The sequence below is a fragment of the Heterocephalus glaber genome, unplaced genomic scaffold (assembly GCF_053883595.1).
Source record: "Heterocephalus glaber isolate CG9 unplaced genomic scaffold, H.glaber_assembly_v1.0 deba00001462, whole genome shotgun sequence".
Taxonomy (NCBI): Eukaryota; Metazoa; Chordata; class Mammalia; order Rodentia; family Bathyergidae; genus Heterocephalus; species Heterocephalus glaber.
Genome location: NW_028258309.1, coordinates 576834 through 592570, shown reverse-complemented (window position 1 = coordinate 592570; position 15737 = coordinate 576834). Strand labels below are relative to the sequence as shown.

The window sequence follows — 15737 nt, the reverse complement described above, 5'->3', positions numbered from 1 at the left end:
TTTGGACTTGGTAAAGTGAGTTATTTTCTTGAGTAGTAGGAGTATTTTCATGCAGGTCCATGAGGTGTTGAAACAGATGGTATGAATCCCATTGGTCCTGTGGATTACTGTCTACATTGGAAACATTCCACATTTAATCTACCATTCCATATTTAATTCCATATGTGATCTAATTTAGAAAATGAGTGCAGTAATCCATGTAAGCAAGGTGAAGTTGAGAAATGAAATGGATGCAGAGTTTCAGGCACAGTCACTGCAAGTTTACAGTCAGAAGTGCTTTTGTACTAACATGAATATAGCCCTGGGTTTGAAGGGAGTGCTGGATGTTTGTGACAATGACACTGGGGCATGTGCAGGCTGGCTCAACCTGGTCCTATTAAATCTGATGGAAGAAGCAGATCTGAGAGTCCTGCTTCTCCTTAAGTGTAACAGAACATAGGTTTCTTTATTTCTCCAGTTCACTGTATTTTTTTTGCCTATGAGTAAAATGATATCTCAAAGGAAATGCATTTTCATCTCCACAGTATTTTAACTGATATGAATCTGTTGATTATAAAATCTTCATCTATGTTTTTTAAAACACTATATGATGAAACTCTCCACTAAAGCTTCTTTTGAGTTATTAATTTCTAAATACCACATTTAGATGAAATACTAATGGGGTGAGAGTGTGCTTTTTATATTTAAAAATACCTATTGTAAATAATTGAGATTTTCCTAGGAATCGTGGATGCATCTCAGTAATCTACCTTTCTCCACCCACCACTGCCTGATTGTGCTGCTTCACAGGTCACACTCGCAATTCATGGCCTTCACTGCTGCACAGTCATCTCAGTTGTCAGGGAAACCATAGCAGCACCTGCACAGACACCTTTACATGTGGGGAGCTTATGTGGGCCAATGTGAGCCCAAGGCTGACCCTGGGCATCCAGCCCCATTAGGGACATGTGGACTCTCCCCACATGGACCAGCCCAGTTCAGGGTCATCCACTGTGCAGGCTGGGAGGAACCCACAGGTCCTGTCCACCAGGGCAGTGCACTTCCCTGCTGAGTAGGAGAAGGGGAATTGTGTCAGACTCTGTGCCCAGATTGTGCAGTCAACAGCCTGAATCCACCCCAGCCTGACCCTCATTCACAGGAGGAAACCCTGTGGTTCTCTCATTCCTCTCAGGACACCTGGCTGACTGCTTAGGTTCCACCTCTGGCTGACGCTGATTCATCCTTGTGGGGTTCCCTGGGTGTTTATGACTTAGAAGGACACAGTAACATGCATCTTCACCGTGCACTCCAAATGCCTTCAAATGCTAAAAATGTTCTCTGTCTTGTTTCTATGTCTTTCTACATGGCTGAAAACAAAAACTGCTTATCCATTTGAAGAGACTATCATGATATATAATAAAACCATACAAGAAATTACATTCTTTTCTCTTTACTAGCATCTGGTATAAAAGCCCTTGAAGGAAGGAAGCATCTCATGAAAGACTCAATTCTGGGACACTGCAGAACAATGCTTGTTGATCCTGCAAAGGTCATTTTTTGGGGTCACTTGGCTTCAATTTTATAAGACAGTAAGTTCAAAAACCTGCTGCCAGTTTGATTTCATTCTCATAATTGTGTATGCAGACACAGGCATGGTCAGATTTCCAGAGCTGAGACACATGTGCTGGGAGCCAGTGGGTTCCATGTCCTGGGAAGGCTGATCTGGTCCCAGGGTTATAAGGTTTCTGCCTGCAGGTGATTAGGAAGTGTCCCTTTGCAAAGCTCTGGGTCATTAGGATAACTTGCCTGGGACAAAAACAGAGGAAGTGAGTTGTTGGCAAAACTACTCAGGAGAGGGCTGGGGATTTAGCTCAGTGGTCCCACTGCCTGCCCTGCAAGTGCAAGGACCCAAGTTTGATCCCTGGTACCAAAAATAAATAAATAAATAAAACTGGAGAAATGTCTTGTTTTTTATTACATTTTCTTTTAATATTTACATTCTTTTAAAATTCAATCTTCTAATTCCTTATAATATTTCTAGTGAACCAAAATAAAAAAAATCACTATATAAATGTTAAAAGTTTATAAAAATAATCTGTTTTCAAACAGGAAGTAAAAGAATCACTAGGGGTCATGAAAATGTATTAAAATATGGGTCTATAATTGAGATACTTCCATTCATTTACATATGTGCACCTTTCATGTAAGTTTTCTTCTTGATGTCATCTGATTTTGTAAGTAAACAAAATATCTGAGTTTGGAAAAAGGGATTAGAGAAATATGTTATTTTGATAAATTTACAGATTTATTATATTTTGTTAAAATGTGTTTTCCATCCTCAGGCAAATATGTGGGGTAGAAAATGCAAGTCATTTTTAAAAAAATTTCTTCTTTATTCAAAAGCTATGATAGTTGGATAGTTGAATAGTCCAACTATTGAAATAATGAACTGAAATAACTCCTTATTTATATGTACTGCATCACTGCAGGCACTCTCAGGAAAAGCCAAGCAAATGACTGATGGAAAACTACAATGAGACCTCTACCAACTTCATCCTCCTGGGCCTGTTTCCCCCATCAAGCCTTGGCCTTTTCCTCTTCACTCTCACAGTCCCCACATTCCTGATGGCCCTGGCTGGCAAACTGTGCATGGTCCTGCTCATCCTCCTGGATGTGCAGCTCCACACACCCATGTACTTCCTGCTCAGCCAGCTCTCCCTCACGGACCTCATTTACATCTGCACCACTGTGCCCAAGATGACTTCTGGTTTCCTCTTTGGAAACAAGTCCATCTCCTTCATTTAGTGTGAGGTTCAGTGTTTCTTTTTTGCCATGTTAGCTGGTTCAGAGGGACCTATTTTGATGTATATGGCCTATGACCATTATATGGCTATTTGCTTCCCTCTGCCCTACCCCATCCACATGAACAGAAGAGTGTGTGTGCTGATGATCCTAGGATCCTGGGCAATGTGTGCTGTCAACTCCTGTGCTCACACAGTCTACGTCTTCCATATCCCTTACTGCAGGTCCAGGAGCATCAATCATTTCTTCTGCAATGTCCCAGCCATGGTGACTCTGGCATGTTGGGACACCCGTGTCTATGAGTACACTGTGCTCCTCAGCACTGTCATCTATCTCCTGTTCCCTTTCTTGTTCATCCTGGGCACCTATGGGAAAGTGCTCCTCACTGTGTACCGCATGCACTCATGGGAAAGCAGGAAGAAGGCCTATGCCACCTGCAGTGCCCACTTCAACATGCTGACTTTCTATATTGCACCCTTTGCTTACACTTATGTCCACCCAAAGTCCCTCTGGTCTCCAGCAGAAGACAAGGTGGTGGCTATCTTCTACACCATCCTCACCCCAGTGCTCAACCCTGTGATCTACAGCCTGAGGAACAAGGAGGTGCTGGGGGTCCTGGGAAGAGTAACTCAGAGAATCTGTTCTGGGAAAAGCTAGGCAAACTTGTGCCCTGATGGGTTCATCTGTGTGTCAGCACTAGAAATATATTTAATGCCTGTGTCTCATGAAGTGTCATTAATCTGTAAGTTTTAAAACATTTAAAGGCTGGGGATTTAGCTCAGTGGTTTCACTGCCTGCTGTCCAAGCACAAGGACCTGAGGTCAATCCCTGGTACCAAAAAAAAAAGTTTTAAGATTAGGTACAGCAATTATATATTTTAAGTCATAATTTTTATTTTCATTTGCTGCTTCTTCTCTATCAAAATAATGAGCCTGTATCTTTCATGCATGTGAAGAGAATATTTTGTTAACATGAAGAAATGAAAAGGGAATATGTAGGAAACTTTCCAGACTTAAGAACACGAGGTGTAATCAAAAACTTTGTTGAATTTTTAAATTAAAAAAATGTTACAGTAAGAGACATCTTGGCATTAATCCCCCTTAAAATCTTCCCCTGATTTGAACACACTTATCCCATCTTTTTTGCTGCTTTCTGAAGCAGTTCTGGAATTGCCCTTTCTTGTCATTAGTTGGGCTACCATGGCCCTGTTATGTCTTGAGTGGATTAAAACTGTTTACCTTTCCTGGTTATTTACATTTTGGAGAAGAGCCTCAGTGTGCATGGTACCAAATCTGGATCCAAAGCCCACTGTCATGTTTTATGAGCCCACCTTCCCATTGCCTGGTACTGGGCAGAAGAATTCACTGTATTTTTTATCATCCTTACAAGGACACTCATGTAGGGGACTTTCACTCAAATGCAGAAACAATTTGATAGCTGTAAGTTAACTTTATCATGGGTGCTTTCATTGCAATAAATACAGTCAGTCCTAAAGCTTTTCCATTTGGACCTCTTTTAACATTTATATTCCCAGTTTCTATCACTGTCCTCCTCCAAGCATTCATTATTTCTTTTATAGTTCTCTTTTTAGCAATGGAAGGCAATTAGAGTTAGGAATCAGATACTGTCAGCTAGAGCAATTAACTGAAACCTGAAAAAAAATAGTTCCATTACACTTTAAGCAGAAAAGGGAATGCTGTAAGATGCCTCGGGAATCACTAGGAGGGAGGAGCATGCAGTCTGGACTTTTATCCTTTGGGCAATTTCCAACACACATCAGAAAAAGGGTATGAAAGGTGCCACTCCCCCCAGATTGGGCTGCCCGTGGGCCATGACAGTGAGACGGGTCCTCAGACAGGCAGCTGGCTGCCTGGTAGCTGGCCTGGAGTGGCCTGTCCACATTGCATCCCAGTGCAGAGCCTGACACTGCGCTGTGCTGGACACCCTGGAGGCCAGTGGGGCAGCAGGGCCTTCAGACCCAAGGGCAGTATGTGGGCTACAGACCCTCTTGTGCAAGGGCTGGCCCCTGTTTTCTGTTTCTGAGGATCAGTATGCAGGGGATACAAGATGGCTAGCAGTTTGATTTAGGTGTGATGGCTGGGTAAATAAACACAGAAGATGGAAAAAGTGAACAGATAGGATGTCTATTACCCAGCTGAGGCAAAAATAATCTTATATCCATGATTCAAAGACATTGGGAACTGAAGCCTGTGCAAGCAGAGTGGAGCAAAAGGGCTCCTGTGAGCAGCAGTCTGGGAAGCCAGTGGGAGCCCTGTGCCCCAGTGTCCTGGGTGGCATGTCCTGGGCTGTGCAGCTCTGCAGGAGTGAGCGGGCCTGGATGCCAGCTGGGCTCCATCTGCTGCACCTGGGCATCTGGAAAAGGCTACCTTGATGAAACAGTGCCATTCACTCCTGAGGCTGGAGCTTGGAGGTGGCACAGCTGGCTGATGGCAGGTGACCTGGCACACAAGGTTCTGCTGAGACCTGGGAACCATTTCTGACTGGAAGGCCCAGGCCTGATGTCAGCCTGTGGAGTGGGAAAAACGAAGACCCTCCCAGTGGAGCCCAGGCTGCGTCTTCCTGTGCCGCGAGCCATGCTCGATCTGCGGAGCCCAAGATTGCTCTGCGGAGCATGTTCGCCCCTACCTTTAGCAAGTGTGCACCCTAGTTACCTTCTCACTTCTTTTGACTGATTCTGTGTTAAGACAGGAAGAACCTAGAAAGCACCACTGAAAGGAGGCTGCAGCACCCCAAATCTGGGTAAGATTCTCTTCTTCCAATTTTTAAATGGACTCTCTTTCAGATGAAAAGGAAAAACACTAGCCAGCCTTGGCAATACAGGCCCCTTGCCGCCCATGCTGGATACACTGAGGCAGGACTTGCACAAGTTCCAGCCTACCTGGGTGACCTTAAAGAGCCTGCATCAACAAAATTTTAAAAGTCCTGGAGATGTACCTCAGCTGGAGCATGCTCACCTAACGTAGGCAAGGTACTGGGTTCAGTGCTCAGAATTATAAAAAGAAAAATAAATACTACATGATATCACTCATATTTTTGATATAAAATGAATTACATCAAAACAGATATAACATGGCGATTATCAGAATTTCTGATTGGGAGGAAGTGGAGAGAAATATGCCAAGTCCTACAACTTTTCATTACAAAGGGTCCAGAAGCTGAGAAACCTCATGCACACTTGTAAAATTAAAACGAGCACTGTTGTATTGCATACTACATTTTAGAAAAAGTAAATTTTAGTTGCTCGTATTGCACACCCTGATAGAGGAATATGGAAGATGCTCTGTAGTAGATCTGCTTACTATAATAATCAATTCCTTGCATATAGGTAAACATCATAAGTTTACATCTTACATAAAAATAAAGAGTAAATAAATCAATTGGTGCCAGGTTGAAATTGTGTCTGCAGTTTTCTACTTAAAAGATAGTGGTGCTATCACTTCCCTTGATGTGATATGAGTTTCTCTGAGCTGACCAAGCACTATGTCTGTGGTTTCCCACTGTGGTTTCAGCTCTCTACCTCACACTTCCTGTTCTCTTTATGCAAAAGGCAAGGAATTCCCTGAGCAAGTTGTCAGGATCCACACTTCATAGCATTAGGTATGAAACCGCTGATTCTCTAGCCCAGCGACAGCAAAGCCTTTAAAGACTGAGTGCCCAAACTGCAACCCCACATCCACTCATTCATGGCAAAGTGCCAACACTGCCATTCAACCTCAATATTGAAGTTTTCATTTAGAAAAAAACCAATTCATACATTAACATATTTTGTCTTAACAGAAAAACACAATAACATGCATGCCATGGGTTCAGCACCACAATGAACAGGTGAATGGAGAAAGAAAATAGTGTATTTATACACAATGAAGTACCACTCTGTGATAAGCAAGAAGAAACGTGGGTCACTGGTAAGACAATGGAAACACCTTGAGACTCTAATATTAATGAAGTAAGTCAGACACACAGGCTTAAATATCACATAGTTTCTCTCCTATTAGAAATCCAATGTAATGAATAAAATAGGAAAAGGAAATATTTTTAAAAGAGAGTTAGATCTTTTGTAAATGGAATGAAAATCAAGACATGGAAGTGGAAGCAGAAGGGGACACAAAAAGGATTATGATTTGTTATGTACATGTATCAGCTTTCCACTAGTAATGTAAGCATGTAGTGCAAGCATGTACTGATAAAAATAAAAAATTCATCAGCTTTTCAAGTCTAAAACTATTGGAAAATCTGTGCCTCTTGACATCGTGAATTTTTTTCAGGAATAAAAATAATAGAAACATTTTTAAATCCTTCAAAAGGCAATAGAGTAATAGTATAATTTTCTAAGAGAAGGTATGATTGATTAATTTATTACCAAGAAACTATGAGACTTTGTGAACATGTAAATTATTATACACAGTAAAAATTAAATTTGTGAATATTCTGTGAATAATTCACTCACGTCTGTAATATCATTTCAATATCTATTTTAATAAAAGTGTTTCATATATTAATGAAATTTCCAAAAGAAAGAAAACAATGTAATCCTATACAGGTCAGTTTTTGTGATACTCTCAATACTTCTGGTTGAGATTTTATTAAACTCATTCCACTGTCACTTGCTTTCTTCCAGAGCATCTCAGTTCCCATAAGGACTCTGTTCTCACCTTGGCCTCAGGCCAGGCCGTGTCCTCCATGACTGACCCCCTCCTGTCAGTCTCAGTGGGCATTCTACAGGGACACAGCAGTCCTTAGACTCAGTCTGCAGCTGCAGGAGGACAGAATCCTGGTTACTGCTCAATGCCCTGGAGGTCTCTGAAATGCCAGGTGTGGAGTAAGAGGTTTATAGGTACATTTGTCAGGACATAACTCAAAAGATCAGCTCAGAAACATGACTATGTTCTCCTGTGACTGTGGGCTCATTGTCCACTGAGTGGATCAGGAGATCTTGGAGAGGTGGTCAGGTCATGGGGTGAAACAGTGCAGGGTTAACTGACCCACCGGTGTCCAGCTGAACGCTGGTGGAGGGAGGGTCACTTGGAGGTGACACTGAAGCAGTTTAAGTCTCTTGCTGGTGCTCTTTCCAACCCACTCAGCTTCCCAGCCACCTTGACCTGAGCAGCTCTGTTTTTCCCAGGCCCTCCATTATGAGCTTCCTGAATTGATGCTGGCCCCCCATCAAATGCAGTCCTGAGCCAAACTGAACCTTTCTGATGGGGTGTGGGGTTCATTGTCCAGCAAATTGAAAGCTGATCAGTGCAAAAGGTAACTGAGGAAGTGAGTGGTTCAAAGTGGGGAGGAATTGTGGAACAAATCCTAATTTTATTTGTATTTCATTTAGCATATGTGATGGGCATTCTGGTATGTGTTTAAGAGAACTTAGATTCAGAAAGATACTGGAAGTTGAACTTGAAGATGAATTACTATACTTTTCATACCACTGTGCAGCAGGAATTCTGGGTTATGAGGTACAAATAACAGAAGCTGATTTGAGAGCTAATCATGAGCATGTTCTCTGGATGGGGTGGCAGATGGTGGAAGCACTGAGAGCTTGTTCTACTCCACATGCTGTCCATGGACTCAAGTGACAATGGAAGAACAAACTTAGCACTTAGAGTTGCAGTAAGGATAGTAGTGGATTTCTTTTTCCTTCTCAGATTTTCTTCTGTTTTATTTATGCTTTTTTTGCTTTGAGCAATGGGTGATTACTCGCACACTTACAATCAATCTTAATACTGTTGCCTGCTTTCTATTTTACCCTCCATGAATCCATTATATAGCAGTGAACTACCTGAAAATTATAATTATTTCAATATGAAAATATGTAGTGGATCTTAGGGTAAAAGGAAAATAGTATTGGTTAAAATGACCTAACTGTAAAGTAATAACTTAGACTTTAAAATTTAAAAAGTCCTTTAAAGTGATACTGGCAACTGAATGCATAGTAGTTTTTTCCCCAAGGTTTTATGCAAATTTAATTTGTGCCAAATTGTGGTGCTTATACTTTTAATTTTTAACTTACCTATTGTTTTAACTCCTGTACAGAACACAAAGTTTCAGAAAAATAATAATAATATCTACCCTATTGAGTAAACAAAACTTTTTGAGAACCAAATGGATGCAGTTCACAGAGACAATTTGAACTTGATGTCATTGTGCAGTCATAGCTGAAAACAACCATGTTACATGGGTGCTGATAATTTGGTGATGGTGATGGCAGCATTAGTGGTGGAGACTCTACACCTGCACCACCACCCTCGGCCAAGTCACACCCTGAGTGTGCATGGTGTGTGTTCCCATGGGCAGCCTGTAAGTGTCCGCATTTGTGTCTCCGCACACTCAGAGAGACCTGAGCAGCCCAAGTTTTCCTTTCTAAAAGTCAAGGCCCGGATTAGATGAAGATTTAAAGCTCATCTTTCTGCTGTGAACATGTACACCAAAGCAGAAGTCACTCTCAGACCAGAACAAAATTCAAAGGACATAGAAATGCAATCCATTTCTGTGTATCAAAAAATGCCTTTCCGCCTATTTCCATATTTGTTCTTTAAATACTAATGGATCCTCGTGGAACTTCCTGGAAGTATATAATTTAAAAATGTCCAAGTACACATAAACAATAATCACCAGATATTGTAATCTTCTTAATACATTAAAAATGGTTCTTTATCCCATTAGAGACAATTGAAAACAAGGAAGCAAATGTCCAATATGATCAGTTAATATTAGTCAGTAAAATGACATAAAACACTGTGCACTCCCCATACCTTCTCCAATGGAAGCTGTCAGGAACCTGCAGAGAAGGGGAATCACACTGGGTTTGTGCACACACTGTGAGAATAGCTCCTCCCTGACTTCTGAGATTCCACAACAGTCATTTTCCAGTGTGGTGAATTCTAGTTCACCGAGGTGAGTGCAGAATATGTCTCAGTATAGGGAGGGAGACTTGGGCAGGACCAGCGTTGTGCATGGAGCTGTGGCTGGCTTTCCATAGTCAGAAACTTCAAGGCTCTCCCCACCCCTGACCCCATCCTCAGGGTGATCTGTAAGCCAGGAGGGTCACTTTCTGGGAGATCAAGAGCACAGGACAGGTCAGGTGTCCTGTGGAGAGAGAAGTGACTCAGATTTCTGCAAAACATGTCAATGGTGTCCTGGATGTGAGAAATAATAATTTATTTATGCAATTTCCATTTAAATCTTTGACAATTCATTTCATTTAAAGGCTTTAAAAACTCTAGCCTGACTGTTCTTTGAAAACTTTCTACAAAATGACCGGAGGAATTTTCGGTTAATTCAGTCTTGCTCCACATCCATAAATGATCAGAATAGATGTAGTGAAAGCCTCATTGCTGTGTAAGATCCCTCTCTGAGAATCCTCTGGTTAACAGGGAGCAGAGTGGGGGAGCCTGTGCTGCAGTGGAAACTGCACGGTGCTGACCCTGGGGGCGCTGCTCCTTGGTTCCCAGCTCTTTCACTTAGTCCCTGTGTTCTTCAATATGTTCAATATAAATGTCTGTGCTCTTATTCCTGATACAAAGAGGAAGCTATACTGGAAAAGTCTATGTATTTTATTAATACAGGAATCCAAAGAGAGGTATTTTCAGCATCTTATTTTCTACTCTAAATAGAAGTGTAAGAAAAAGAGCTCTATAGTACAAAATAATGCAGAGTAACTACAAATGATGATAATGCAGAATTCATTTTCTTTCATGGGCAGCATTTGCAGAATTTTGTTTATGATGCTGAATATGTATCTGATTTACACTGGAGGTCACAAGGGTGCTGCTCTACTATCTAATTCTCCTAGCAGGGACAGTTTATCATTGGGATTAAGAAATAAGGTCTTATTTAGACACTCTAAAGACATTTTTCTTTGGCAATATTTATATTTTTGGCAGCATCCATTGGAAAAGCAGTAAAACAAGGTGATAAAAGATAACACAGGAAAATGCCAAAGTGAGTAACTTTTAAACACTGAAATAATCATCTGTGCAAAAAGATTTTCACATACTTTCTGAATAATTTATCTCCTGTAGAAAATTTTGATTTAAATATATTTTTCTTTTTTTTTATTATTGCAGTGTGAACCACCCTTGTTTCAGGATTATTTCTCAAAGACACTTGAAAAATAAAAACATATTTTAAAATATTTACATGCATTTATATTAATTATATAAATATATATAAACATATGTAGATGCTCTACACACATGTGTAGACAGTTATCATATGTGGATGCAATTATATTTACATATATACTTTATACACATTGGGGTATGTGTGTGGGCGCCTTCATGGCTGGCGTGTTGGAACAGCTCACTTACCATCTCTGAATCTCAGTTTTCTCATCTATAAAATGTCATTGGGGTCGCGGCGCAGTTGCTGGGTCTGCACGCTTCTTGGCAACTGTCTCCTCCGTGCGCGAGCGCAAAGCCGCGAGCCTCGGTTTTTCTCCGGGGCGGCAGCGGGAAGCTGAGGAGAGCGGCGGCGGAATCCATGGAGAGCGGCGGACGCCGGAGCAGCAGCGGACGCCAGAGCAGCAGCGGCACTCCCTTCCCGGCACCCCGTCTTCAGTGACCCGCGTCCGCGTCCGCGTCCCGCACCGCGTCGGAGTGGCCGGTGGCCCCGGGGCTGACCGGCCTCGCCGCCCGTCGCGCGCCGCCCCCGACTCGCTCTCGTTCAGCTGCCCGGCGGGGTGGCGGTGGCCGCTGGCGCCTGCCTCTGTGATGAAGTTCAAGCCCAACCAGAAGCGGACCTACGACCGCGAGGCATTCCAGAAGCGGGCGGCGTGCCTGTGCGTCCGCAGCGAGCAGGAGGACGAGGTGCTGCTGGTGAGTAGCAGTCGCTACCCAGACCAGTGGATCTTCCCCGGAGAAGGAATGGAGCCTGAGGAGGAGCCGGGCGGTGCGGCTGAGAGGGAAGTTTATGAGGAGGCAGGAGGCAGAGGAAAATTGGGCAGGCTCCTGGGAATATTTGAGAACCAAGACCGAAAGCACAGGACATATGTTTATGTTCTTACAGTCACTGAAATATTAGAAGATTGGGAAGATTCTGTGAATATAGGAAGGAAGAGAGAGTGGTTCAAAGTAGAAGATGCAATCAAAGTGCTCCAGTGCCATAAGCCCGTACATGCAGAGTACCTGGAAAAATTAAAGCTGAGTTGTTCCCCAACCAATGGAAATTCCACAGTCCCCTCCCTCCCTGATAACAACACCTTGTTTGTGACCACCGCACAGAGCCCGGGGCTGCCTTCCAGTGTGAGATAAGCCGAACTGGGGGACCTCCCCACGGAGCCCCAGCTCCCTCTCAGAGAGGCTTCCGCACTGCCCTTGGCAAACATCTGAATGATGCTCGCAGACTGTCTGAATTTGTCATGCAGGGATTTCAAACAATTTGCATGTTTTTCAGATGCTTTCAGATCTTCTTTTAAAAAATAGTGTAAAATATTTTAATAAGCCAAAGCCATGTGGAATTTTTTTTAGATGCCTTAACATGCCCCTTTCCTAATGTTATCTTGGTTCTTGTTTTTTTCTACAGCATTTTCAGTTTTTCTTGTCCATATAAGCAGTGTTGCTTATTTTGTCAGATCAAATTACATAATGGGTATATTCCTCTTAAATTGTTTCTCATTTGTAGCACTAACTTACTCAGCAAATTTATGGTTGGAATTAAAAAATATTTTTGTATTAAAATCCATCCATCCCAGAACTTACTTCATGGGATCATGATTTTAATTCATAAATTGCACATTCAGGCTATTTCGTTATGGTCCTCTGTTTTGACAAAGAACTCAATAGTAGTTTAAAAATGCAATATAACTACATCGAGTTAATTTTTAGAGAAATATTGTTAGCAAAATGCATGTAGTACATTGTCATGAAACTTGTATTTCATGGAATTTATTTAGCATGCTCAGTTGCCAATTCTTTCATCTATAATCTCTCCTTACTTAGAGTACGTTAGAACCATATTTCCCTCAGTGTAAATTGCTCTTAAAACTTAGTTTCAGTTTAATTTAGTGACATTTCTTCAGTTAAACTTGTGTACCAAAAGCCACAGGATGGGCATCAAACCTTCAGTGCCAGTCAGTGATGGATGCATCCCAGTGGAGGCCCATGGCCTTCTTTCTGCCCATTCAGCTGTTGCAGGCCTAGGGCATTTGGGAACCTTTGAATGTCTCATCTTTCCTCAGCTGTCAGTACTCTGTCACCTAGCCTTTGGGGCACTGGAACGTAATTGAGAATGATCTTGTCTTGCATTTGTCTTCATACTCAGAATCAGGCATCCTATCTAAAGTGTACATGCTTACCTTGCCTGAAACTCCCACACTTCCCAACTGAGGTCAAGAGATGAGGGAGGAGGAAAAAACCTTTAAGATGTGGAGTTGGGAGAGTGAAAATTTTTTTATGTAGACATTTGTCTATTGTAAATATTACAGCTGGTGAGTACAAAGTAGAAGTTAAAACATTTGCTCTATAAGTTGTAACCTTTAGAGATATAATTGGTGCTAAAAATAGTCCTTACACTTAAGGAAAATTGGTGCCATTTTGAAAATGAGATCTTGTGTCATAAATGCAGCTGAATTAAATATATATGTTAGTTCACAAATTAATGCTGTCAAAGGAATTAAGTAGAGACACTTTCAACCAGTACTGTTCCATTCTAAATTATGCAGTGTGATCAGACATGGGCATCCAGAATTTTTATATTCTTCTTTGTACAGAGGTTATGTATTCTGGGTGTTTTTTTAAAAAAGGAAACATTTTAAATCCCACAAATCAACATTTTCTACCAGTCACCAATGGACTAAGATTTTCTCAGTAATCTCTGAAATTTCTTTAAATTATATACTTAAAAGAGAAACTGGATTGTTTTTGTATATAAGGCTGCTTCCACTTGAAATGGCTGTCACAAGAACTTAGGGGGATTTCTCTTGTACATGATATATTCTTAGAGGTAACAATGCATGAACTTATTTTATAAACTCGGACTATGTATTTGACATGTAAAAATGTACAGTTTGTCAGCCATCTCTTAAGTTAGACTATAAATATTGTTGTACAATTTTCTTTGGTCAGAAACATTTGAACTACGTAGTGCGACTTAGGTCAGGATTTCCTTCAGTGCCATTTATTTAGCAAACCCAACTGTTAGGCTCTGCAATTAGCAAAAATGTGTATGCTACAACAGCATAGTTTTCACATGAGGGTTCTTCTGGAACCTAGTCTTGCAAAGTTAGAGGGGAAAGTCCTAAGGAAGTTAAGAGAAAAAGCCAACACTTTCAGGCCTAAATAGTTGAATCTATTAAAGATAAATAATGTCTACTATCTCAAGTCTGAAGTTTACTGTGTTGATACTGTCCTTTTGTGCTTATTTGTGGGGCAGCTGAGTAAAATTGGGCGGCTAAATTTCAGTTCCATGTGCCCCTATATAAACAAAGTAAGCAGTTATTATAAATTGATTCACAGACAAAGTAGGAACTGCCCTGCATGTTTTTGTAAAGAGATGTCATTTTCCAACCAAGCACAGGACATCCAGTTTTCTGTCAGTCATACCATAGTATAATAAAGCAGAAAAACTTATGGGGAGAAATGGTGGTTGTATACAATGAGTTGCTTTGCATGGTCTCATGTGAGATAATTGGTGTAAGAATCTTGACTTTTTTTATATTTGGAAACAAATAAAAATGGAAACACAGACACACACACACACAAATGTCATTGGATGTGTCAACCTGAAGGGACTACTGTTAAGGTTAAATTCACTGCAGTCCTGAACAGACCCTGTCACACTCCTGAGGACAGCATGTGAGGGCAGTCAGTAAAGTCCCTGCCTCCATCTCTCCTCTCAGGCAGGACAGAGTCCAGACCCAAAGTCTCTGCTGCTTTGCTGCCCAACTCCATCCTCTGAGGCTTCATGTGTGCATTTCCCTGTGTAAATGTTGGTAATGCTCACATCTACACTGAACAGTTCTAGGGGAACATAAAAAATGCAATGTAAGTGGGCATGTTTACAATAGCTTCATATAGATTATTTATATTCATTTCATGGAGCAGAAGAATAAAAGGCCCTATATGAATAGATTTATTTTTGTGTGAAAATGCTCTTTTGCACTATTAAAACAAATACTGGATACCTGAGCTGCTCCTGTGTCAGGAACAGTTTTTGAACATTGTGTGCACAACTCGATACAGTACATTATTTTAACACTTGTGCACTTGGGTTTGGAGAAGCAGAGAGATGCTGCCCGGGGCTCCTGAGGTATAGTGTCATATATCAGATCTGACATGGCATTTGCTTTTCAGTCCCATGCTCCTTTTCCAGCTCTGAAGTCAGGGTAACTGACTGCCTCATGGACAGTGTGTCACTGACAAGACTGTTCCAGCAACAGGGGACAGAAGTTGCTGTAGTGTCCAGTGATTTAGTAACTTCCAATATCCTACTTTCTACTGCTCATAATTAAATTACTTATATAAATTAAAGAGTTGCATCAGTGTACTCATGTTGATTTCAATAAAATTTATAAAAAAGAATCCACTCCACTCACTTTTTCTTTTTTTTTTTAAATTCTTTTGTTGGTACATTGTAGGTATACAACACAATTACATTTCTCATTGGGAATTGTACTTTTACATAATACATCTTGGTCCACTCACTTTTTCTTTGCAAATTTCCACAGGTCATAAAGTAGAATATTAGTTATTCTAACAGTGTTTAGAATACATCTTTAACTACCTTCAAATGTATTCAGAATCCAAATTCAGAAGAATTGTAGTAGATTTAATGTTCTTTGACTTTTATACTAAGGTAAATATATTTAAAAAATGTGGAAATGATTTCAAAATTTATAGTTGTGTAGCACTAAGTAAGCTCATACAGTTGTGAATTTTTTTACTACCATACATCTCCAGAACTTTTCCATCGTACTGAACTAAAATTTTCTATGTCCTAAA

At 41.0% G+C, this 15737-nt stretch overlaps 1 protein-coding gene and 1 pseudogene across 2 annotated transcripts; both read left to right on the top strand.

Moving 5' to 3' along the window:
* The first annotated feature begins 2499 nt into the window (after positions 1 to 2499).
* Positions 2500 to 3675, top strand: LOC110346969 (olfactory receptor 2L3). The gene is given in 1 exon segment (XM_087180434.1): positions 2500 to 3675. A coding segment is annotated over 1 exon segment (939 nt). The 3' UTR covers positions 3439 to 3675.
* Positions 3676 to 11097: 7422 nt separating this feature from the next.
* LOC101709164 (diphosphoinositol polyphosphate phosphohydrolase 2 pseudogene) lies at positions 11098 to 14113 on the top strand (annotated as a pseudogene). The gene has a single exon (XR_015438775.1). The product of XR_015438775.1 is annotated as a diphosphoinositol polyphosphate phosphohydrolase 2 pseudogene (transcript).
* Positions 14114 to 15737: the final 1624 nt, after the last annotated feature.